This window comes from Chroicocephalus ridibundus, chromosome 5 (genome assembly GCF_963924245.1).
Source record: "Chroicocephalus ridibundus chromosome 5, bChrRid1.1, whole genome shotgun sequence".
NCBI lineage: Eukaryota > Metazoa > Chordata > Aves > Charadriiformes > Laridae > Chroicocephalus > Chroicocephalus ridibundus.
The window spans coordinates 72814445-72839210 of record NC_086288.1 but is presented as its reverse complement, the minus strand read 5'-3'; the positions used below and the strand labels follow the sequence as shown (position 1 = coordinate 72839210).

At 40.1% G+C, this 24766-nt stretch overlaps 1 protein-coding gene across 1 annotated transcript in view; it reads right to left on the bottom strand.

Moving 5' to 3' along the window:
- PAICS (phosphoribosylaminoimidazole carboxylase and phosphoribosylaminoimidazolesuccinocarboxamide synthase) overlaps positions 1-18783 on the bottom strand; it is a 41577-nt gene extending 22794 nt beyond the window's left edge. Inside the window, exons 1-6 of the mRNA XM_063337223.1 lie at positions 18381-18783; positions 12509-12595; positions 8947-9384; positions 7746-7835; positions 5166-5201; positions 2377-2463 (exon numbers count right to left, since the gene is read on the bottom strand). Of these exons, the coding sequence (XP_063193293.1) occupies positions 2377-2463; positions 5166-5201; positions 7746-7835; positions 8947-9384; positions 12509-12595; positions 18381-18768 (1126 nt within the window). The 5' untranslated portion in view covers positions 18769-18783. The remainder of the gene's footprint in view (positions 1-2376; positions 2464-5165; positions 5202-7745; positions 7836-8946; positions 9385-12508; positions 12596-18380) is intronic.
- Positions 18784-24766: the final 5983 nt, after the last annotated feature.

Below are 24766 nucleotides of genomic sequence, written 5' to 3'. Positions count from 1 at the left end.
TGAGGAAGGTTGTCCTTTTGCCTTCCTTTAGCAGACAGCCGTGTTTGTTTACTTTTGGTTGAAAGGCTAGTCTCCGATACAGAGCTTTTATTATGGAGATAACACAAGCAAAAGAAAAATCGGAAAGTAAACAATTCATTAATGCTTTTGTGGAAATCTTTAGCCTCAGCTTAAATTGCACTTCCTATACATAGGGATGGCTCTATCTGAAACCTTTCTGTGTGGATTAAATGACACAACAGGGAAGACAGAAGAACTATTTTTTTATTCTACCAGCATCTGAGTTATCTTCAAAAATTCCATCCTTAACAGGACAGAAACATCATTATATTATTTTTATGCATGTCTACATGCCAGGTTTTTTTTCCTTCTGCAGAGCTGAGACTATACTAGAATTGCACTCTTTCACAGCGTAAAAACTATTCCCCTCAGAATCCTGGAAATCATCTATTTCGCAGCTCTGCTGGCTTTGGGTTCATTTCCTCATGCTTATCCGAGGCTGAAAGTTCACTTTTGTGTGGAATTGCTTTCTGGGTTGGGAGGGAGAAAAAGACCAGTTCTCAGCATTTTGGTAGGGGATGTCATAGACCAATTATCTTTAATACAGTTTTTGGTAAAGGGTAGAAGTAAATATTGCTCACATTTTGAAAAACTGAGTGCATGGTTTAGACTCTGTTAGAAATAAGAGATTGTTGGTAAATAAGCAGTGGTTCTTTTGATGTGCTTTCTATAATGGTACTTGCTAACATATGCACAGAGTAGTACTTGGAATTCATATCTGCTTTATAACTTGCTTTCTCTTAAGTGATTTGGTAAATACTTGTTTTCATAAACCATATGCAGGAATAAATTTGATACCTATGGAAAACTTAGAATCAGGAATTATAGTCTCATAAGTGTGTGATTTACTTGGTACTAGAAAAAAAGTGTTTTTTCATAAATAGGCTACCCCATAACTCTTAAGAAAATGTTTCCATCTTCCTTTAACACTTGGAGCTATCGGAAATACAATTTTGTGCCAAAATGAAGCAGGAGTTTGGTTTTTTTTTTACACTATTACCAAAAAAATGCATGGCTTTCATTTATGTGCTCATTCTCTCAATTATGCTGGCTCTCTAATCTCTTTCTGCCTTTGGCAATGGCACTTGTGTTCTGCTGACTTGCGTGATTGCTATCCTCAATTGGGTATTACATGACAGGAACAGGGAATTTGCGTGTATAAGGCAGTCGATCTGCATGATGTTTTATCCTGTGTCATTGTGTATGAACTCTTCTCTTTGCGTTAAGTGTGACTTCGCTATGTCTCTGAACTTTCAGGGACACAGATTTGCTTTATCCTCAACGTAACTTGTGTTCCTGCATGTCATTGCTGTGGTGGCATTGCTCTGATGTTGTCCTCAGTGCCATACGCCTTACAGTTGTCTTTCATAATCAAGATCAGCATACGCAAACTGTTGTAAAAGCTGCGTTGGGTAGCGTGTCTCAACACCCAAACTCCGGATAACATAATTGCTGAGAAGGAAACTCTGGATCACAGAAATATTGATGCACACAATAGAAATATTCTTATGGTAGAAACTTTCATTGTAAAAGGGCAAAGAATTGTTGTTCACAGAATCATTATAATAGTGTTTTTTATTCTTTCCATTAATTTCTGGGTGTAAACAGCACTACTGTAAAGTATACTTTGACCTAGGCTGTCAGGTCAATAGATTTTAATGTAATGGTTATTTCCTCTGATGCCTTTTTTTCACAACCTTCCATGGTTCTGTGCTCATTTATTCAAGAAGATTTATATCCCTACTGTATTCTAATTATTCTAATGTTAAATTTTAACGTTTTTAATAAAACAAATCTTCTCCTGAATACTTGTCACTGACTGTATGACTTCTACATATTGCTGAGGCTCCGATTTCAGTTTAACTTGTAAAATAATTCAGAATATTTGTGGCAGTTGTTTGATAGTGAATGGTCTGAAATTAAATGCACCGTCATGAAGCAGTTTGAAAAAATGGACAAGGCATAAAATGTTCAGTGTTTCTGAGACAGCTATTTAGCTCTCCGGTTTATCATTTCTAGCAACTGTGTATGAGAAAGAACAGTATTTATGTCATAATCAAACGCAGACTTATCACATCTAGCATAATGAGGAGTATGATGTCTGGGAAAATAAGATCTTGTTATTAATTGAGGGAGGGAGAAATAAGTGTTTATGCATTTTTGCAATATGAAATCAAAAAAACCCCAGATTTTATCTTAACCTAGAAGTAGAATGAGTACAATGTGCAGGAATAACACATGAACCTTAGAAACCCGCAGTTGCTAGTAAAGTAGAATGTGCTGTTACAACCATCAAGACACAAAGTCTTGACCTACCTATGTCAATCGTCTCCTTCTTTATTTGTGTAGCTTCCGGAGCTGCTGGGGTGGAGCTGGCAAAGTCCCCATCATCTTCAAGGATTTCTGTAAAAAAAATAATTTAGAGAGTTCTTATTAATTAAACAGGTCTTGAGTTATGTCTTGAGGATCAATAACTTCAGACTGCCATTAATGATAACTGTTGTTAAAGATTTAATCTCGTAATACATCAGAGCTGCCATCAAAGCTGTCCGAAGTGATAGGACAAGAGGTGATGGTTTTAAACTAAAAGAAGGTAGATTTAGACTAAGGAAAAAGTTTTTTACGATGAGGGTGATGAAACACTGGCACAGGTTGCCCGGAGAGGTGGTAGATGCCCCATCCCTGCAAACATCCCAAGGTCAGGTTGGACGGGGCTCTGAGCAACTGATCTAGTTGAAGATGTCCCTGCTCATTGCAGGGGGGTGGGACTAGATGACCTTTAGAGGTCCCTTCCAGCCCAAACTATTCTAAAAAGCAGTGGGCTTAAGAGCAGAGTTTATACACTTACATATTAAAATAAATCGAGAACACCACCTAACAGTTGCATAAATTTATGAATTAAATATGCAAAGTCTGAAGTTATTTAAACCTGGATCAGGCTTTGTAGAATGGTTCGCTGATTGTGGCTGTAAGGTATGTAGTAACTGGTGAACATCTACGCAGCAGAAGCAGCAAGATGGTGACTTTCATAAGGGGTGCTTCAACATATACTGAAATTACTGAAAGACTCCCAAGTGGCTGATGCCAAAAGTCACTGAATTAGCCCCAAAAGGGGCAAGGGTCCTGGCATTGCATCAGGCTGCTGTGCCTGGACAATTGATCTGCAAGGCTGTCTGCCTGCGTGATAAAGACAAAGTACTAAATGCCTGTCCTCAGAGCATCCCCTCTGCTGTGGCTTGGCAGGGTGGACAGCATAGAGCAGGGTGACAGAGGTGTCCCTGGGCTCCACTCCATGGGGAGGAGAGCTCCGCTCCGCTGCCATTGGCTCGCTGGTGTTTAAGGGAGAAATCCACCCCTCCGCCCTGGGATGGACGGGTGGATGATGCAAGTGGTCTTTCCGATCCTCATTTCCAGGTGAGGTCACTGCTGTACAGAGATTAAATAGTGAAGGCCACACTGCGGATCGATGACAGCAGTTTCTGGCTCCTGGCCTATTCTCAGTCCATTCAAGAATATTGTCCCTAAACATTGAGCAACAAACCATAATCTAGAGCCATTTTATTAAAAATTACCCCCCAAATCAATACAGCCTTGTTTGCACTAGACGTTCTTTATGATGTGACCAGCATCATGTGCCTTTTTATTTATTTTTTTTCTTTGGCAAGCCAAGAATGTGGGTAGGGAGCCTGGCTTTTTTTTCTAAGCCACTGTTCAGCGTTTTTGGAGGGAGGGCATGAGGAGAGCAAGACGGAGCCAAAGAGAACAAACCATCGACAGTTTCTGGCACGGCTAAAACACAGTGGCTCCGTCCACATTGTTTAGTGAAGCTATAGACGGTTGCCAGCAAATATGTTTAATCTCTACTTTGTGTTTGAAGCGTTGCTCACAAGGCCACCAGAGCAATGCTGTTGCAGTCTTTCCTTGTACCCGTTCAGACTGATACAAGCTCTGTTCTCTTTTGGCACTCTGTCACTGTCACTATTTATCCCGTTTTCTGGCTCTCGAGGCAAGATTAGTAATTTGTCTCCTAATCCTTTCTCTCATGTGTGTCTTGTATATTGTAAAAGGGGAGTGGTGAATGTCAAAGCTAGGGAAATTTTTTCAGTGTGTGGCCTGAATTTACTCTCCCAACAGTTTGCAGAGTTGCTGCCATCTCTCCCTGATCTGTGAGACTGGATGCAGACGGCTCTGGATGCACAGACACGAGTTTGTGTCCGTGGCTCAAGTATGCCTTGGGCTAAGTCAGTGAATAATAAAGAACTTCTGCACTTCCCTGAAACACTGTTTCATGCCAGCCTAGGGCATATGTATCTTTGGACCTTATATCTGTACATTTTAAAATTCTAAGCACACAGCAGTAAGTGTTCAAGCCAACATAAGTGCCCGAGTATGTACCAACTTAAGATCTTAACTTTAAACAACAGATTTTTAAAAATCCCTTGATTAGGAATGTATCTTGGTGGTGTCATGACTTATTCCAAATTTGTTCTGAGAGGGACATATAGTAAAGTATGTGGGGCACCAGAAATCCTAAAAAATAATGGCAAGAAAACTAATTTGTTTAAAACAAAATACTTGCTGTAAATTTTTTTTTTAAGAACATCAGGCTACTGTCATTCTTTAGAATCTTGTTTTCATCTCCACTGTTGTTCCCTGGCACTTCAGATTTAATCAAACACCTGTATACAGTCTGTGGTCATACTGCAAAGTCTGACACACGTGGAATGTACATGTAATGGAGTTTGAATTGACTGACTACTGTGCTAACTGAAGCAATTGGATATTCTGAACAGATTTCTGGAATTAACTGTCCTTAAAAGTGATCCCATGAAATAGAAAACATCAGTCAAAATGGCTAAATTAAGATTTTATTTCCAGATTGGTTTAATATGGGTATTTTTTACCAGAAAGGAGAAAAATTTACAGTGACGCCGCTAGCCTCTCCTAGGCTGCTTTTGCTAAAAATGAAATGGGTTTGTGATTGCTATGATGCTCTTGCACCCTCTGCAGGCCAGCCTGCTGAGAAAACTACTCCAGGGCAGTGCTCCAGAGAAACTGCAGTAAACTGTTACAGTCTGTAGAAGAATGTATAAGGATTTATTTACCTCTGTCTTTTCCTTCTCGGGTGGGCATTTGCTGCTCTTTGAGGAATGAATACATGTGGGCAGAGGAGAAAAACAATCCCATGAAACATTAAATAACTAGGTATTTTCCTGAAACTGCTGCATTTGTCTTCTAAGTAATAACATTTTAATTTTTTCCTTACTAGAGTATGGCAAACCTGATTGAACGGTTTGTAAAGTTTGTCAGTGGTGACAGTGTTATGTGGTTGATAACACAGATCCACACATAAGATCGCGAGAAGCACGTGCGCTTCTAAGGGAGCTTCGGCACCTCTGTGTATCTACAAAGCTGCTGTTGCCAGAAATTAGACGTCTGCCCAGGCTAGCTGGTATATATCTAGACAAGTGTATGCATAACTCTGACTGCAGAGTACATTAACTCCATGTACTAATTAGGAAGGTACCCTGATACAAGGGTAACAGAATCTCTAAATTCTTATTTTTGTCAAATTATTCTTTTTACCAATTTTTTTTAGTCACATGAGTATGTATATATAAATTATAATTACATGCCTGTTGAGAAACAGTTTTCTACAGAAGTTCTGTTGAATATGGAGTAGTCTTTAAGAAGTCACATCCTAAAGGCTATCGATTGTCAGACACCTACTGATATCTAAGAACCACTGTAATATGGTGTCCCTGCCTGACTATCTTTTTCGCTATTTATCAGCAAGTAAATTTGTGAATATAAAGGTACATACAATCACTTCACTTACCAGTTTCACACTTTGAATTTATTTGAACTGTCTAGGAAGCACGTACCACGATTAGAGAATAAAGGGTCTCCATGGTATTGTAACATAAAAAGTGTGCATCTTTTCTCTGCTCTATATGATGCCTAATTACATTACCATTAATAACATTAAAGTCTTGGTGTTTTTTACCACCTGTGATAAAATTATTTGAGTCTGTATTGTTCATTTGGGAATGAGGGAAAGAATTTTGGAAACTGAAACTGCATCTCTTCATGAGGCAGTGCTGTGGTTTTGCCTTTTTTTCCCCACAGAAGTTTGAACAGTAGTCTTTAGAGTGGACAGGCTTCTGAAAAACTTGCTATTTTAATCTTTCCCCACAAAATCAGATTGCAATTACAATTACCCAAAACAAACAAAATATGCAGTTAAAATACATATATTTGACAAGGGAAACGGTAACCAAGGTAAGCTATTGACGCCTAACACCTAACACTTATCCTAAAGGACTGTTAAGGTGTCAAAAATGAGTACTCAAAACTTTACTTTAAGTATTCAGTTAACTTTATCGTAAATAACTCGTTTGGAAGATTGCAATCCAAAAAGTTACAATATTACACAGCTGCAGGCAGCTGCAAACTATGTCAAATGACAGTTTAGTGGCACTGCTGAAGCTATGTATTATTACAGTGTCTTAACAACTGTTTGTGCATATGTTGTAATTTTAGTTACTGGTTTGGAGAAATGGAATTTTATGCATTTTACAAGTAGTTTTAATTGGATCCCACAAAGTACTATTTGTGATTTCTTACATATTTTGTCTCTCTCAAAATGCGGTCCCTATATAGGCAATGCACTTTTCACAACAATCTGTTTTCCTCTAATGAATGCCTCAAGTGCCTATGGTGATTTAGTAAAAGGCCAGTTACATATTTCCTTATTAGTAAATTTAAATTAATAAATGTAATTGCTCTCGAATGGTAAAACAACACTACTGTCCACTATACCTCAGATTACCTCTCATGATCAACCATGGCTTTACTTACTTGTCATGGCTGTTTCTTTTGCTATATGCAGAGCTGCCAGATTCTCTGGAGAAGTATTTACGGTAACATCATCTGTCAGAAGATTTTTAATTTGACATTAAAATCTTCCAAGTTCACGTTAGACCATTTTAAATTCTGTAGGATTACTCCATAACGCCTAATTTAGACCACATATTCTGCCTCATGCTACTGAAAGAGATTATGAAGTCCTCTGCTGTGGACAGTCAAGCCCATTAGTCTTCGAAACTTTCATGTGTCTCTACCTGAATGTTAAATTTCCACTTTCCCTGAAATTTATGCTTTCAGGTGTAAAACTTTTTTGTTTTTAAAGAGTGTACGACCTTCACACTCAGTGCTAGTAGTGATACTCTTAAATGAAGTTTTCTTCCCCTGACATAAGAGTGTACACAATTATATTAAATACCGATCACATTCTATTGTGAAAAAATGCTGTATTAGTTTATGCACAGGAGACTGAACAATTCTAATCCTTGGGAAGATATAGTTTAAGTAAAAGTAAATGCAGTAATACATTGCACTCAACTTGCTTAGACCAATAGTTTCTTCTTTACATCTTGGGTCACGAATCTTTGAAAAGATTACTTACTAGACTGTTTTTATCAAATTTGGCAGAGTGTTGTAAATGTGCAAGTATGCCTGTATTTATTGAAAGTATGGTTATCGCTATGACGTTATCACCTCCTTAAAAGTTCTTTAGGCCTCTGCATTTTGTAACCATCATTACTATGTGGGCCTACTTTAGAAATCCATATTAACTTACTAAATTTAGAGTTTTATATATTATAGAAGGCTTTTCAGTTTACCTGAGTCAGAAACTTTCTTTATATCTGCAACCCGTAGTTCTTCTGACATATTACTAACAGAGTCCTCTTCACCTGTGTCTCCAGGCATTTCTGCGTAAATAATGCTATGTTAATTAGGGCACCGCATTTGTGTACTACATAAGAACAGCTGTGCTGTGTCAAATCAAAAGATCCATCCAACCCAGGATGCTCCTTATGCCGGCAGGCACTAAGTAGTAGATGCATTAGTAAAGAGCCTATAAGGCGCAACTGAAGAGTAACTATTCCCCCAAAATGCTCTTGTAGTTTTCAGCCAGAGATGGTCTCTGTGTTATATCTTTCTTGACTTCTTCCATTACTTTACTAACTTCTAGTCTTATATTTGGCCACCATAATATCATCCTCTGTGTAGGATGCTTACTGTGTAATAGTTTTATGTTTAATTCTGTTCTTAAACAACAGGCCTGTTTCTGGTTGTACATACCAATAAAAAATGTTTTAACTCCTAGGTAGCGTAGGTTCATCAGTCTACTCTAATTCTGCATTGATCCATCCATTACCAAGTTATTTGTCAATAACCGCACAAAAATAAAGGCAAGCTCTGACAGCATTCTTGATGCTATTCCTTTTGCTCTTTTCACAATAGTTGTCTCACTAGTTTGGGAGTCTTGCTCCAAAGGCTAGTAAGATGGGGCTACTGGGGACCATAAGAGAAAGACAGTTTAAATGTTAATTTTTTAACTAACGTCTACAACTACAGACTTCTTTTGCTCAACGTCTTCATTTTTCCTGTAACACAGTCTCACCATCTCTCCCATCTATTTTTTTAGCTAAGCTGAAAAGTCTCTTCTGCCATGACTTTGACTGGAATGATCTCTCTGTATCACTTCATCTTATCCTATGTCTTCACCTTTTTTTTCCTCTTTTTGTTTCTCAATTCTATTAAAAAAAATCATTCGGGGTTGAAACTAGATGATCTTTAAGGTCCCTTCCAACCTGAACCATTCTGTGATTCTGAAAGATTAGGTTATAATGTAAAGTGAACAACTGGACAAAATAATAAATTTACATTCATTGTCCCCGCCACTCCCCCACCCCCACCCCCAGGAAAGTGGTTAATCTAGCTGGTTGCGTTTTTGTTTTTTTTTTTTGGTACTCTTAAGGTCTCTCTAGAGCTGGAAGACTAAAAATTTTAAATGATATATGGGTATGAAGTACTTACCTATGGAATCCTTTTCTGATTTTGCTTCTGTCCATTCTGGAGGCCTCTCACTTTCATCATTATCTGATTTACTTGCTTGTTCCATGGTGCTGTGCCCCAGAATAGCATCCAGTTCATTAAAAAATTTCATACTTTTACTTGCAATCCCTGAGTCTTGGGCACTTTTTACACTCTTGTATTCATGTTTCAGATTTTTATATTTTGTCCTGCACTGCTTCCAGTCCCTGTCAATTCCGAACTTTTGAAGTCTAGCAGCAACCTGTTCAAATATTCTTTTATTTCTCACTGTCCCCTCCAGTTGTTGCTGGATAGTTTTGTCTGACCATACGCATATCAAAGCTCTGACTTCATTAACAGTCCAGTGTTTTCCTCCTTCATTTGCTACTGTTGGAATAAAAACCGGTGTTTTGGAAGCCTCTATTGCTGCCGTTGCATGACCTGCATCACGTGGGGTAGGGGAGAGACACAGACATGGGTTACCTGCATTGGGTGGTCAGGGTGGGGAAAGGACAGAAAGAATGAGAATGAAGTATGTTATTTCCTAATGATTTGTCTCTCCAGAGAAAGATGGAGCAGAGGTGGCATTAAAATCAAGCTATTGGTTATTAATTTGTCGGTATTTTTGTTAATTCTGACATCATTTTTGCCTTCTCCTGAAAACCAATATTAAGATAGTGTGTGTACATTTAATTGACCTAAGAGGAACATTTCTTTCTTCCGTGCCCTAATACACTAAACTTTTACTTCTAACACCTTTGAGAATAACCGATGAGCTGTTCTGTCCTTCAGACTTTAGCGAGGAGAAGAGTCCTCTTTGGAAGATACGAAGTGCTGCGTTAGCACAATGATAAATTAGGCCCTGAGTCACTGACATGAGCATCAAGACTTAACTTTCTGCATTCATGCCATACTTTTGGTTTTACACACATGCAGAATTTTAAACTGGGTAGGGATCTGAAAAATCCGATCCTTAACTCTTAACAAAGCTCCCTTTTGTTGGGGAGCTGAGGAATGGAGACTTCTGCCTGAAGTCATACAAGCATATTTGTGTGATAATGAATCCAGTCCTCATAGTACCTCCCCCTTTCTCAGGGCGGGTCAATCAAAAATATTTGTTTTTTTTAAGTAAAAAATAAAGTTTGAGTTGTCTTACTCTGCAAAACGAATATATTTTTTATTTTCTCCAGTCTTCAACTTTGTTTTTTAGTATTAGGAGGTAAATGATGCCATGCAATTACTTAAAACTGATATACGATCTCTTGCAGTTTTTTTAATGTTTCCTTCTTTCTAATTATGAATTTGCTTTAGGATTTCCTTTTGATTACCAAATTAGTTTGGAAAGTGGTTTCTCATGCATTTTCTAAATCTTTGCAAAAACAGCTATTTGAGAAAACCCCCACGATTCCAGTGCTTCATCAAAGAGAGCAAACACAAAAGTGCACAGTAACTGACACAGTTTTTTACAATCACACTGAAGTGATAAATGCCTTTGCCAGTGTCTTATTCTAAATGGGCAAGCCAGGTTACAAAGGTTGGATACTTAATAGTCACCGAGCTTTGTGTGATGGCAAAAACACCTGGCCTTGGCTTGTACATAGAGCTTCAGTCAAGTGTAGTTGTATATAATAACCCGTCTGGGGGCAAACCTGCCCTAGATAGAGGCATTCTTTGCTAGTCTCTGTAATTCATTCTAGTTGCGAAAAAGGTGTACTAACAGATACCCGTTTTTTCCCTGTTAGTCCTGTGTTAATTGTGACTCTGCAGCAGCCAGCTCACCGATGCGCTGTTGAGGAGGGTAATTTTCAGGGAACATACCAATTATGCTTTCTTCATTTCTTCCTGAGGGAGTGAAAGAAAATGCTTGTTTACAGGTGAAGGCAACCGTAGGAATTGCCATGGCTGTATACCAACATACACCAGTATTTCTCAGTAGTAAGTTCATTTGCAACTGAGCTCACTTTCGGTTGTGGATATTAGTTCAAATCAGTTCTAGTGACTCGGTGCATTGCTCATTCGTTCTGCTGCACGCAGAGTGGAAAACAGTGGCTGTGTTCGTTCCTCGTTCCCTTTAGAAAACATTCTGATTCAAAATATCTCACCCACAAGCACCGCTTTGAAAAAAGTTGTTACGGTCACTGTGAAAATTTTCCTTATGTCTCAAATGTATTTTAGCTCTAATTTGTTTAAAAAAATTGTTAAGACAGGATATACATTCATTTTTGATATGAAAGATGCGTTTATGGCATATCAGATTTTTTTCTAAGCTTCCTCAAAATGAGAAATCTGCTGAAACGAAACGAAAATATTACGGAATATAGATACAAAGGGCTCAACTTCTTTTTTTTTTTTTTCAGTGGTGTCTGAAATAGTGCCTGTAATCTTAAAATTAAAAAAGGCACTAATGGAAGACATTTTAGTCTCGGTGCTTACTTGAGAGTCCATGCAATTGAAGTTATTTTGCTGGCTTTGTACAAAGCAGCTTTCTCAGAATTTAAGATTTTCTTAGCAGGCCAAATGAATCTGCGTGGCAGTGTGTTGCAAGAGCACTGAGTAACACAGACATATTCCTGTAAAATTTGAATCAGATACTGCAAGAAAAGTTTTGTTTCTATATATGCGCATATAATTCCATGTGAGATTCTTGTCTCTTCCTTTATTTCTTGTTATGCCAGGCAAGAGAGGTGTAGTGTGTAAGGTAAAAGCCGTAGGTTTAGCTGGGGCCTTGTTTTCTTCCTCAATACGGCACTTCGGACATTCTGTAGTGAAAAGTGTTGTAACTGGACTGGGATGTGTGTTAGGGTATATAAAAAATGGAAAGAGCACGTAGGAAATTCAGGACAGTGCTGCTGTTTACCTAGGCAAGGAATCAGCTCATTGGTTGCCTAATTCTGCCTAAAATGTGTTCACGTTTCTCCATTCCCTTTAGCAGCCCCTTTAAGGGGCTCCCACCCAGGATCTCCTTCCTCTTTCTGGCTTCCCAGATTTGTGTTTTTGCTCCGTAATGACTTTCCTGAGCAAAACTACGGGCAGATTCCAAATGAGTTGTTGTATGGTTGGTTGGACCAAAGCATTACTGACCACGCCTTGCTTGGAGAGAGGACACGGTTGCTTTGAAGACCACTGCAAATCTGGATTGCTCAGTGGGACAGGTCTGACCTCTGCATCTCTCTCCTGGCTCATGCTGCTTTAAGCAGAAATTACGTGACTTAGAGAAAACCCACAAGTTGACATGGGTATCACATGCTACCATTTGGCATACTTTCCACTAGCATTTAACAAAATTAATGTGGTTAACGTGGTTGATATGATTAGGCCGTAGCATGGGATGTGTTTTGAATGTGAACGGTGGTCATGCAGATGTTCTATCATGTACAGTGGTCAGTATCTTGTGATGCGTGAGACTGCTGAGTGCTGAAATTGGGAAGGAGATGGTGCAAAGGTGTGTCTGTTTTAAAACTATGTTGATCAGAAATGGAATGACAGCATATTCAAGCTATCAGAAAGTGCTCTGACAGCCATGCTGCTTTTTAGTTTTTCATCTTTCTGTGCCACCATACTATACCTAGTTGAACTGGTCTGACATGGGACATAAAAAGTAGTGGATCTCCTGGAGCATCCTCATCATCTTCTAAAGAAACTGTTATTTTACCTGGGAAGGAAAGAGTTTTTAGATGAAAAGTAGGTATGGACTAAATTAGCTTAAGTGAAGATGTCCATACACAATGAGAAGATTATTAACTTTGTAATCTCCACACTTAATTTGTAGTTAAATTAAATGTAAAATTAATTTGGCCTGTCCCCATAAGGGGACACAAGTTACAGGAGGTAAATTAAATTATTTTATATCTTGCATGTGAAGCCTGTTTGAAACGTATTTTAAAATTCTTGTAGAAACTGACTTGTTTCTAGTGACTTGTATGCTTTCTGACTCAGTATTTGGGATGGATAGCACATTAAAGGCATAGTTTGAAAGTAGATAATGAAAAGTAAGAGACATACAAATAAAAGGGGACTTTGCACATGGATTCAGATAACCGCAAATCATTTATGTAACAAAAAAAAAAATCCAAGAAGAATATTTAGAGAAGAGTATGAAGAAAACAAGAATGTTCTGCAAGGAGTTTTTGAAATCTGTGGAATTCATTAATGGCTTAGACAAAGCAGGAAAATATTGTGACCAGAGAACAGACGCATTTGTAGCTGATGGGATTCAGTCTAGCTTTTCACAGTACTCCTACATTTGTTTAAAAAGCAATATTATAGGAATTGCTATGTAAGTTAGAAAGCAGCATATGTAAGTCAGGTTCTGAATCAGCTTAATTTTCAGAGGACAGACTTTTAAGTTGTTCTACAGTAACAGAACAGGGGTCCGTATTGGGACCGGTACTGTTCAATATCTTCATCAGTGACATAGACAGTGGGATCGAGTGCACCCTGAGCAAGTTTGCAGATGACACCAAGCTGAGTGGTGCGGCTGACACACCTGAGGGACGGGATACCATCCAGAGGGAACTGGACAGGCTCGAGAAGTGGGGCTGTGTGAACCTCATGAGGTTCAACAAGGCCAAGTGCAGGGTCCTGCATCTGGGCTGGGGCAATCCCTGGTATCAATACAGGCTGGGGGATTGAGAGCAGCCCTGCCGAGAAGAACTTGGGGGTACTGGGGGGTGAAAAGCTGGACATGAGCTGGCAATGTGCGCTCGCAGCCCAGAAAGGCAACTGCATCCCAGGCTGCATCAAAAGCAGCGTGGGCAGTAGGTCGAGGGAGGTCGTTCTGCTCCTCTCTGGTGAGACCCCACCTGGAGTGCTGCATCCAGCTCTGGAGCCCTCAGCACAGGAAAGACCTGTTGGAGCGGGTCCAATGGAGGGCCACAAAAATTTAGAGAGGCACGGAGCACCTCTGCTGTGAGGACAGGCTGAGAGAGTTGGGGCTGTTCAGCCTGGAGAAGAGGCGGCTCCAGGGAGACCTTATAGTGGCCTTCCAGTACCTAAAGGGATGGGGAATGATGGGGACAGAGTTTTTAGCAGGGCCTTTTGCAACAGGACAAGGGGTAATGATTTTAAACTAAAAGAGGGAAGATTTAAACTAGTTTTAAGGAATCAATTTTTCCCTATGAGTGTGGTGAAACACTGGCCCAGGTTGCCCAGAGAGGTGGTAGTTGCCCCATCCCTGGAAACATTCCAGGTCAGATTGGACTGGACTCTGAGCAACCTCATCTAGTTGAAGATGCGTCTGTTTATTGCAGGGGGGTGGGACTAGATGACCTTTAAAGGTCCCTTCCAACCCAAACTAGTCAATGATTTGATGATTCTAATATGCTGTATTCAATGTACCATGTTGACAGGAGGTTTGAAATGTTGATTCAGAGTGTGGGGAGTTGACCTACTGCCAGCTCCAGCCAGGCAGGTCACACAGATCAAAGCTACCTGTTCACAGGTACTGCAGGAGTTCGTCATGAGGAACAGTAACGAGGTGCGGTTAGGATGCAACCTGGTATCCCTGACGTAGATGAAACTGAAAACCACCTTTGAAAACATTATCCTAAATCCTCCTGGCTTTCAGCAAGGCTCAGAATGACTCATAGATGCCTGATCTCCGACTGGTCCCAGCTGTCCTCCTCGCTTCCCTGCCTGGAGCTGCTGCTGCCCACTGGGGCCAGGCTATGGGAGGGAAGGAGAGAAGGAAGATGTGCCCCTGCCTCCATCTCCCACCCCAGGACAGGTGTTCCAGCTGCTTACCAGCTGCAGAGCAAACTATGGAGAGAGGAAAGAACATCTCTCTCAGAAGGCTGCTGTGTGTGCCAGGGGTACTAGGATAAGCAAGTTTAATTACATTGTAATATTAGAAAGAAAAATATATTTTAAGTAAATAAAAACAGTTAGCACAAAAAGATGTCAGAATATTTGGTGAGTCAATAAAAGCATATGAGGAGCAAAAAAGCTACTCAATAAGACTACTGCATGCTTATTAAAAAATATGTATATAAAATACTTGTCAATGACATGGTTAATGTTAAAGTCCAGATGTGAAAAACTATGTATGAGTGGCATTTTCAAGTCAACATTTCTGAAGGATTTTTTTGCATTTCTAGTAGCTGTCTGAGTTTTGTACCTATGGTAATATTGTCATTGCTTATGCGTTTCTGCTCAGGCTTGATATTTTTTCTGCATTTGCTGTAGTAAAGCGAATGGCAAGGAAAGTGACAGTGTGTTAATATTTAAACATAAAGAGAGTAACTTAACATGAATTACTAGGTGAACTTTACCTTTGTAAACCATGTACTCAATTTATTAATACTTGCTTTGACTTGAAACAATCAAAACTGGTTAACAAAATGGGAAGGTCATTCATTTGAACTCTCACGAATGATACCATTTTTCATAGTGCACCATCATCACTCCACATGGATTTTCTCGGTTGTTGGTTACTGGGATAATAAACTAAAATTTAAGAGAAGTGAACATGTTGAGTTGTATCTTTTTTAATTATTATTTAAGCTACAACTCTGTGTTTGCCTCTCAAAACGTGTATTTTGGGAGGACAACAGGAACATCTCTGACTTGCACTGCTGTGTGTGGTTATGCAAAAAGTGTCTTTCCATGAAGGAGCTGGGAATTGTGTGTGTGTTGCTACCAAGTTTGTCCCAAGATCCCTCTCACTTAGATTTGATTGGGATTTTCAGTATTAATTCCTTCAATTACACTTTCAGAAGAAAACTGATTTTGCAAGGTATGAAGAAAAAACTCAGGGGAACACTACAGAAATACCATTCAGTTCCATAAAAGTAGTCTTTTTTTTCCTTCCTTCCCCTTTCTCCCCCTCCCCAGCACTCTTACAGTAGTTGAGATAATCAACCAAACCACACACAGAGATGTGCTTTGTAGCTTACGTTAAGGATGGATATGAATATTTAGACTGAGGCTAAGCATAATGGTAAAAAACACAGTAATTTCTTTGGGAGCATGCCCTGTCATGCTTTTTAAAAAAAACAAATTAGTATAGCTACTAGGTTCTTAAAATAAAGACGTACACGGTTGTGGCAGACCCACGAGCAGAGGCCTGCGTACGGCCAAAGACACAGTGAGCGGAGCACACAGAAACAGGAACGCAGATGTCGATACGGATGGAGTGAAGAGGAACCAGTCCAATATAAACATGGAACAGAAAACAGCTTCGCGTGCTTATCTTAGTGGGAACTGAATAAGGCGACTGGGTTAGTGATCTGAAAGATGTGTTTACTTGCCTAGCAGGTGCATGGAAAGTTTTAGAGCTCGGGTACAACACCCACAGCCTGAGAAGCAATAATTGATTTCGGGCCAGAGTCCAGGCCCTCATACACCACACACGGTGGACAGTATTATTTGGCAGAGGTTTGAGTTTGTTAGCGTTTTGACTTCCTACTCAAGTCACAAGCCTAGACATCCTTGGTTCCTCCCGCTCTGCCAAAATGAGGGTTTTTGGTTTCCTGTGGTGGGAGCCACACCGTCAGGTCTGCCCCCACCACGGGACGTGTGAGCATCAGCCCCAGAGCCACAGGTGCCATTTTAGTGCCCTCTGAAGTACAGAGCTGGGCAGACACGGCAACTCTGACCGCAGTGGGCAAAGGACTGGGCCTCCAGCACAGCGTGACTTGCTCGACTTGTATTCCTAAGTGAAGGAAGTTGATGTTCTCCCAGCTGTTCTCTCTACCCCTGTTATGGGTGTATTCACTCTGCGTAGCTGCAGGACACATTTTCATCCTAGTGGGTTTTCTTTGTGGCTGAATTATGGTTGCTGTGGAAATCTTTGCATTTAAATTCTTACCATTAGTGTTGCATTATTACAGTTAGATGCACTTAACTTTTGTTTATCCATAAAACTTGTTTTTTTTCCTCTAAGGGAGGAACAGAAATGCTTGTGCATTTAAGAGATATATATATGCATATCATCTTTAAAACCAGACTGTCCTAGTGCTTCAAAATGAGGTGTGTCTCACCCAGGGGTAATTTTTTTTAATATATTCTAGTTTGGGATTCGCAACTGAAATTAACCTTTTCTGATTTAAACTTGCTAGAGGGCTAAGGTAGATGAGAATTAGGATTCATAGTTGGTGCAAACTAAATCAAAATACAGAGGGCAGATCCTCAGATAGTTTCATGTAGTCCTCAGAAATGTCACAGCTTGTATTAGCCACAGTTCTGCAAGTTTAAAAATAAAAATGGATTGCAATACACAGTGCAGAGAGCACGTTACAGTATTATAAAATTGCCTTTTTAATTTAAAGTGACTTTGACAGATTAGAGGCTTTCTGCTAGTGATGACAAATTAAGGTCAAGCTTTTCGTTAAGCTAAACAGTACAAGAAAAATGCCAATTTCTTTTCCTCAGACCTGTAAAACAGCATTGTAGAGGGAGACATGGAAGGGTACAAGGGCAAACTGGATGTCCAGCTCCTTTCTGTGCCTTTGGCAATCTCCCCTGATACTAAGGTTGAGTTTTTTGTTTTCTTTAAAAAGATTCACAGTCTTAATTAATGTAAATTGCCCCATGCTGTGGGAACAAACGGCTAAGCTCTGCATTTCTCTTTTTAGACATCTTATTTTGGTACTTATAACTATTATTGGGGCTTATGCTTCAGTGACATTTAGGATGTGACAAGGAGATTTGAGTGATGTCAAATAGCAGATTGACCCTAATGAAATGTTAAGCACAGCTTAAATGCATATGTAGAGAGAGCTGAATAAAACAAGAGATGCAAATAATTTGGTAAAAACCCCTTCAGAATAAAAGCAGTTCTAATAATTTGGTTTGCCTCAAAATAGTCAGATAAACATGATGATTTCTGCTTTCCTCACTACATAACAATTTTTAATGAAAAGTTATTAAACATCCCTCTGTTTCTCAAATATTTAAGTTGAATTGCTTACAAAATAATTTAATTTACCGTTAGTCATCATAGCTAAATTTTCAGTTACCGAGAAATAAGAATAAAAATCCTAAATTTCACTTGTATCACAAACACCGATTAAAAAAAAAAGCAAACCATGACCGTTTCAACCTTTACTTTTATCTAAGTTTATATCTCAATTGGAGCGCTACCAAACCTGCTTCCAAAGTACGAATGTCAAAGGGAAAGACATTCTTAATTTCTGTTTCAACCCAGCGCAGGAGCCTTGAACCCAGCGAGTACTCACCGAGGCTGCGATAGAAGCAGTTAGCACAATTTTGCTAGAATTACGCTGTATTTACAGACTTCGACACTGGTGGGTGCTAACATTTTATTCCCCTGCGCGAGGAGCGCATCAAGTCAGTTCTAACAGCGCTGCTGGGGCTGCGCAACCTCCGCTCCGGCTCCGGCAAACTCAGCCTTCGGCTTTTTGTTCCCTTTGGGTTTTAAGCAAAGAGAGGAAGAAAAAAAAAAAAATAGAAGCAAAAACAGTTTTGTTTTTTTTTACCTTGCGTGCTCTCTGTTGTGGGGCTTGTGTTCGGCTGCGTCTCAGTCGCAGAACACCTGCCGTTTTCTTCTGCTGCTAATTGTGTGACAGGTTCATAGCGCAATATGGCATCCAGATCATGGAAAAACTTCATGGTTTTTGTGACATCCCCAGAGTTGTGGGCATATTTAACCGTTCTGTATTCATACTTCAGATTTTTATACTTTGCACGGCACTGTTTCCAATCCCTGCAAACTCCTAACTCCTGCAACCTTTTAGCAATGTAGATAAATATTCCTTTATTCCTCAGGGTGCCGTGGAGTTGCTTTCTGATATTTTTTTCTGACCAGACGCTTAACAAGGCTTTAACCTCCTCCTCAGTCCAATGCTTCCCTGCTCCACTCTCCATGTTGAAAGTGACCTGGAAATGATTCACTATTTCTAGCCAAGATTTTGTTTCCTAGGAAACCAGACGGCTGGTTGTCAGTAAGCTCCGCGGAGATGAAAGGATCTAGTTTTACTGGCTCAAGCTGCCTGAGGGGAGTAACTTGAGAAACTGCCAAATAAGCAGGCTGGGAATATACTGGGAGCTGGACTGGGGGGGGCAGAGGGGGGCTTTAACCCTGCTGGGGAAAAAGGGGCTCCGGTACCAGCACTGGGGGGGGAAGGAAAGAGGGAAAAAAAGAGAGTCCACACCATCTTATCCCTTTAAAATAAAATAAAAAAACCCCAAAAGACACCCTCCTTCCCCCAAACCCCTTCTTTCCTGCCCTTGTTGCTGAGCATTGTGGCAGCTCCTGCCTCCCGCGGGGGGGACAGTTGGGGCTGAGCCCCCCCAGACAAGTTGCAGTACGATGGGAACGTGGATGGGATCGTCCTGCTTTACATCTGCGTCTCTGTGTGCTATTTGGTTTTGAGTCAGTGGTCATATATATACACATTTTTAACTCTGATATTCACTGGTCATTAGTGATGTTTTAATAAAAAGCTTGCATACTTAAAAACCTCACTAAATTGGTGAAATTGTATAAGCTTTGTGGCGATGAAACTGAGCTTCCTTTCATTCGTGCTACACGAAAGACATAATCCAACGACTTGCAAAGGCCTTTCCTTTAGGATGTTTGCTTCCCGCTTTCTCTTTTATTGATTTTGTTGATGTTTAAAGGGACAGTGTCAGTGTTTAAATGGAAATTGTCTGTAATATTAACGTTTGAATTTCAAGTTGCTGAATGCAGTATATCAACCCTTAGGTTTTACTACCAGTCAGTGTCTATGGGTGGGACATCATCTTCCTGAGTTAAAATAAACGTGTTTAAGAATATCCTCATCTCTGCTTTTTCTCTTGAAGATCTGTGTCAATAACAGGGTAAATTAATTCAGATATGTGTGAAGTTTGGTTTGGTTTTCTGTAAGCAAACGTTCTTTAAAATTTTGCTTTACCTGCAACTGGGGCTAGTGACCAATAAAGGGATTTTAGGAATTGGAGAATATGTGTAATGAGTGCAGCGACTCTAGCCTGTACTTTTCCACTCAATCCAATGCAGGATATAAGGGGGCTCTCTCGGGCTGGAGAGAGGGAGAGAGACATGAGCGCACTTTGAAGATACAGGGGACACCCTGAAGTGCTGTGACTGCCTCCCCCTCCCGTAGGTATGACACTGATACGCAAGAACGCATAGATGAAGAAATATTAACCGAATTACAAGCCTTAGAAGCATCAGTAATATGGATAGGGGATCGGTAAAATGTGTTAAAAACACGTCTTTCTCTATTGTGATTGGGAGTACAACTCTCGAAGACTTTGTGTTACATCTCTCCCCTGGAATACGTCACTACATGGCTGGGAAATGGTTAAATACCATCTCCAAGGTGCTTTTGACATGTCATTGCAACAAAATATTCGTCCTTTACATGATCAACTAATAGCTCAAATACTAAAGATTCAAGACTTAATGAACCACAAGGCATTTGAAACATTACAAAGGGATTTCTCGTGGGTAAATCCAAAAAAAATGGCTTTCTGGGCTAAATTTAGGAATCTGGGTATTTATTGCCTTAGCAGGGTTCTTTTGATTCTGTTTTTAATTGTGTTTGGTATGATATATAACCCGCTAAGAGCGTCACGACGAGTAGAAGCATAAGTCGTGGCGACCTTGTTAATAAATGGTCTGGTGTTAAACAAAAAAGGGGGAGATGTGACAGATCTACGGGCAGAGGCCTGCGTACGGCCCAAGACACAGTGAGCGGAGCACACAGGAACGCAGATGTCGATATGGATGGAATGAAGAGGAACTGGTCCAATATAAACATGGAACAGAAAACAGCTTCGCGATATAAACATGGAACAAGAAAACAGCTTCGCGTGCTTATCTTAGTGGGAACGGAATAAGGCGACTGGGTTAGTGATCTGAAAGACGTGTTCACTTGCCTAGCAGGTGCATGGAAAGTTTTAGAGCTCGGGTACAACAGCCGAGGCTTGAGAAGCAATAAACGATTTCGTGCTTATCACAGCCGGAGTCCGGGCCCTCATACACCACAAAACACTTTTATCGGAGGGTCCACATACCCTTTAGAGGTGTAAATGTTAGCTTGACTGCTCAAGTGCAAGAATGCAAAAGCTTCTGCATAGGTGATCCTTAGGGAAAACCATCAGTTTATTAACACCCCTCCCCAAACCGAAGCAGAAATAGCGTAGTGCTATAGAGCCTACCACTGCAGCCTAGACTATCACTGCAAAGTGGCTTTTCAGCTTAAGCATCTGTTGTTATTTTATGCCCACACTGAAATAGGGCTGCAGTTAAGAGCCTGAGCCAGTGCTTATTAGTGGAAAAATTCCCACTGAATTCAGTGGGCTTAGGCACAAACCTTATGTGACTGTTTTGAAATAAACCATAACATGGGCAAGAAACCAGTTTTGATTACAAGCCTGTAAAATAGAACAATAAAGAAGCTTACATTAAAATTCTGTGTTGCAAAGAACAGATGAAAAACCACCAATCCATTGTACGTTAAAGCATTTCATTCTAAGCATTTCAGTGCTTGATGTTGATTATCTTTTGTCCATAGGGGCCAGGAGAGTGCCGGAATTGTGACAAGTGATGGAGAGTCATCCCAGGCATTCAAAGTGCACAAGGTAAAATGAATGTTTTGTAGATGTCTAACTGAGATGTGTGAAAGTTTGTTTCAGCTAGGAAACGGAATAATTAGAGGCAAAGTAACATGTTTTGATGCACTGTTTTGGTTTTGTCAATGATAGTATCTAATTACTTGTGCAATTTCTGTCTTAAGTGCATGTTTAAAACAAATATGCCAGCATTACGCTGCTGGGTGCGTCCACGCACGCAGTGGCAGACACACAGAAGTATCCAGATCAGGCTATTGATGTCACAAAAACTGCTTACCAAAAGTCACCCCGCACCTAAGGTGTTAACTTGGGGCACCGATGCAACTTGAGATGAGAAGAAATGCTACGAGCTATGCACAAGCAAATGGATGACTAATTCTTGCCTTTGTGAGACTCAAGGAAGTGGCGGCTACTTTACCCATAGGTAAAAATAAACAGAATAAAAGATTGAATGGAGGCCTGAGAAGGTCATTCCGTCTTTTCAAAGTCTTTCTCTGGCTGAGAGAATCCCAGGGGATTCCAGGACATAAAATGGCCATAGCCTTGAACGTATTGTGCCAGGAGAACACCTACATGCTCTGTGGATATTTCTGCTCATTCTGAATTGAACAGTGATCAGCAAAAAAAAAAATCACGAGCCTATTCCATCCTGGAAAAGCAGAGAAATAAAGAAGAGCTGGAAGGAAAGGAATCAGGAAGAGCAGGAAATAAAACTACATCAGCAAAATAACCATGGGGCAATTGTTGATGTGTGTTCTCTGACCGCAATCGGAAAGCAGTTTGTCTTCATGTTCAGAGGTCTCTGAGGAAGATTAATTAAGCTGTTCAAATGAGTCCAAGAGTAAGAACTGCTTTGCTGCAGCAGCCTGTATATCTATGCACGACTGCCTAATGCCTCACGCACAATCTTGTCTCTTCAAGCATCATGTTTGTCGCCTCTTCAGGCATTTCCCCCCTCCTATCTGTTACTTACAGCCTGATACACACACACACACGCACTTTTAAACGCAGCTTTTCTCAACTTTAACATCGTATTATCTGTTCTTCATTCCTGCTCCTGCTTGGGTTTCAGCTTTCCTTAAGGTTTACAGGAATTCCAGCCTCCTTTAAAGTGGGCTGCTGGATATATCCCATAGTAAAAAGAGCTTCTCAGAATGAACTTCCAGCAGGTGATATCATAATTTGTAGTGTTTCCATGATACTGAGCTGCAATACTCAGCTGTCATGCTAAGAATTTAATTGACTATCTCATCATATCAGCTTTGATATTTTAAGAGTTGCAGAGCATGTGGTGGTTTTCTTTTATCCTTGAAATATGTTTCTCAGCTACAGCACTTTTAAGATCTGTAATAACCACAGTGTAATAAAGAGCCTGTGGAGTACAATTTATATGACTTGTTTAATCCTGGAATTGGTGCTAATGTAACAAACATGTGTGTCTGTTACACTGGTGAAAATATATTTAGGACTCTGACTTGTAAACTAGTCCATAAAAATGTCATCAGCTAAGATGCTACTGTATTCATTTGGCCTCCAAATGCCAGTTGACTCTTCTTCACAGCAGAGAGAACAGGATGGAAAAGGCGCCTGCTTCTCACTGCATGGATTTACTACCCAATGCTTCCGTGCAAACGCACCTTTGTCAGCAGATGAAGGCAATACGCGTATTAGATTACGAACTATGGCAGGGGTATGTGTTCCCTTCTGGTTGTTGCCAGCCTTTGGTCACGGATTAATAGCCCTTGACAAAGTCTATTAATCCTTGGTTTTAAACTCTCCCAGAAAGACTTGCCCAGATTTGTCTATCGGAGCGTTTCAGCCAGATTTGTATAACAAAACATTACTGTCGTAACTTTATTAGCTCAGGATGTGGAAAAACTTAAATCTCTTGCATAGCCATAGCCATGCCGGTAGAGGAAAGACTTTGTCTGATTGTTTCACACTTGGATATGCAGAAAAACATGTTAAAGTAGCTATTCATCAGACCATTATCATGTTCTGGCACGTACCAGGCCCTGTATAATACAAACATAAGATTGTCTTCATTGGGAACTTTTTATACTGGTGTAATTCACATTCGCCATCCCACACCAGTGCAGTCTCAATCAGAGGAAGATTTCAAACGGCAATTAAAAGATTATGTATTTGTGTAACCAAATCTGTTTTGAAACAACATTGCTTGTTTAAGCTATTGCAACGCTTAATGCGGCCACAGCCGTTAACACCGGACCTGTGAACTGCCAGATCTCCTGTTAGGGTAAAGCTCACCCAAGTGAAATAAGAGCTCACGCTTGCATTTCTGTCCATAGATGAGCACGTGACATAGACTCTAGAGCACCTTTATGTCACCTGAGAGACAATAAAGCAAATTTATACCAGTTCGACAGTTTGAGGCAGGAACTTTTTAACGTGATAGTAAGTATCCTGAAATCACATGTGCAACCACAGCCTCTTGGTATTCTGACTCTATAGCAGTCACAGCAGAAAATACCCTAAAGCTGAGCTTTCTTTAAGCTCTCTTGGTCGAGCTCTGAAAATAGTTCAACCAATTCCTGTCCCACCCCACTCTCTTGTTGTTGTACCTACAGCACAGGTTATGAACCATTCACAACTTCAGGCCTCTCCCGCCTATGGAGGTCCTGGAGGCATGTTATCATGTGTGCCATCGTGTATATCACAAGTACCACACGGGATAGAGAAACTGAGCTTAGAAGGATGTAAATATTTTCCACAGGCAGCAGCAGAAGCTGGAGTTTGTAGGAGGGCCTGGAATCCAGTCTTAACTTCTGCTCTCTGCGGTTTTTTCAGACTATTCCTACTGCTAAATTGTCTCCACACAGTCCTTGTTACCAAAAGAAGCTCCTGACAGCTGACTAAAATGTTTTGAGGCATTTCTGCTTTAGATAGAAGGCAACTTGACTATATGAAAAGTTTGGTTTAAGTAAACAATAAAACCTCTGAAAATAAGCTTTGCTTCTGACATTGGCAAGAATGACAGTAGAATCTAATAACCTTTATCACGGACCCAGTATAAAAGTAAATCCAATATACCACTAACTTGTAAAAGGTATTCTTTACATAGAATTTTCTTCTTACAACTTTTTTCTTCTTTGCCCGTCTTCTGGCAGTCTTTTTTTCCTAGTGTTTTTAAACACCACAACAGTTTGGTAGTGTTTTTCAGAAGATGTATTTATAGTCAGGGAATAGGTTATTCCATGAACTTCCTCAGCACAAAAATGTATATTGCTTTATTTAAAAACAGGAGTACTGTAATCTGATACAT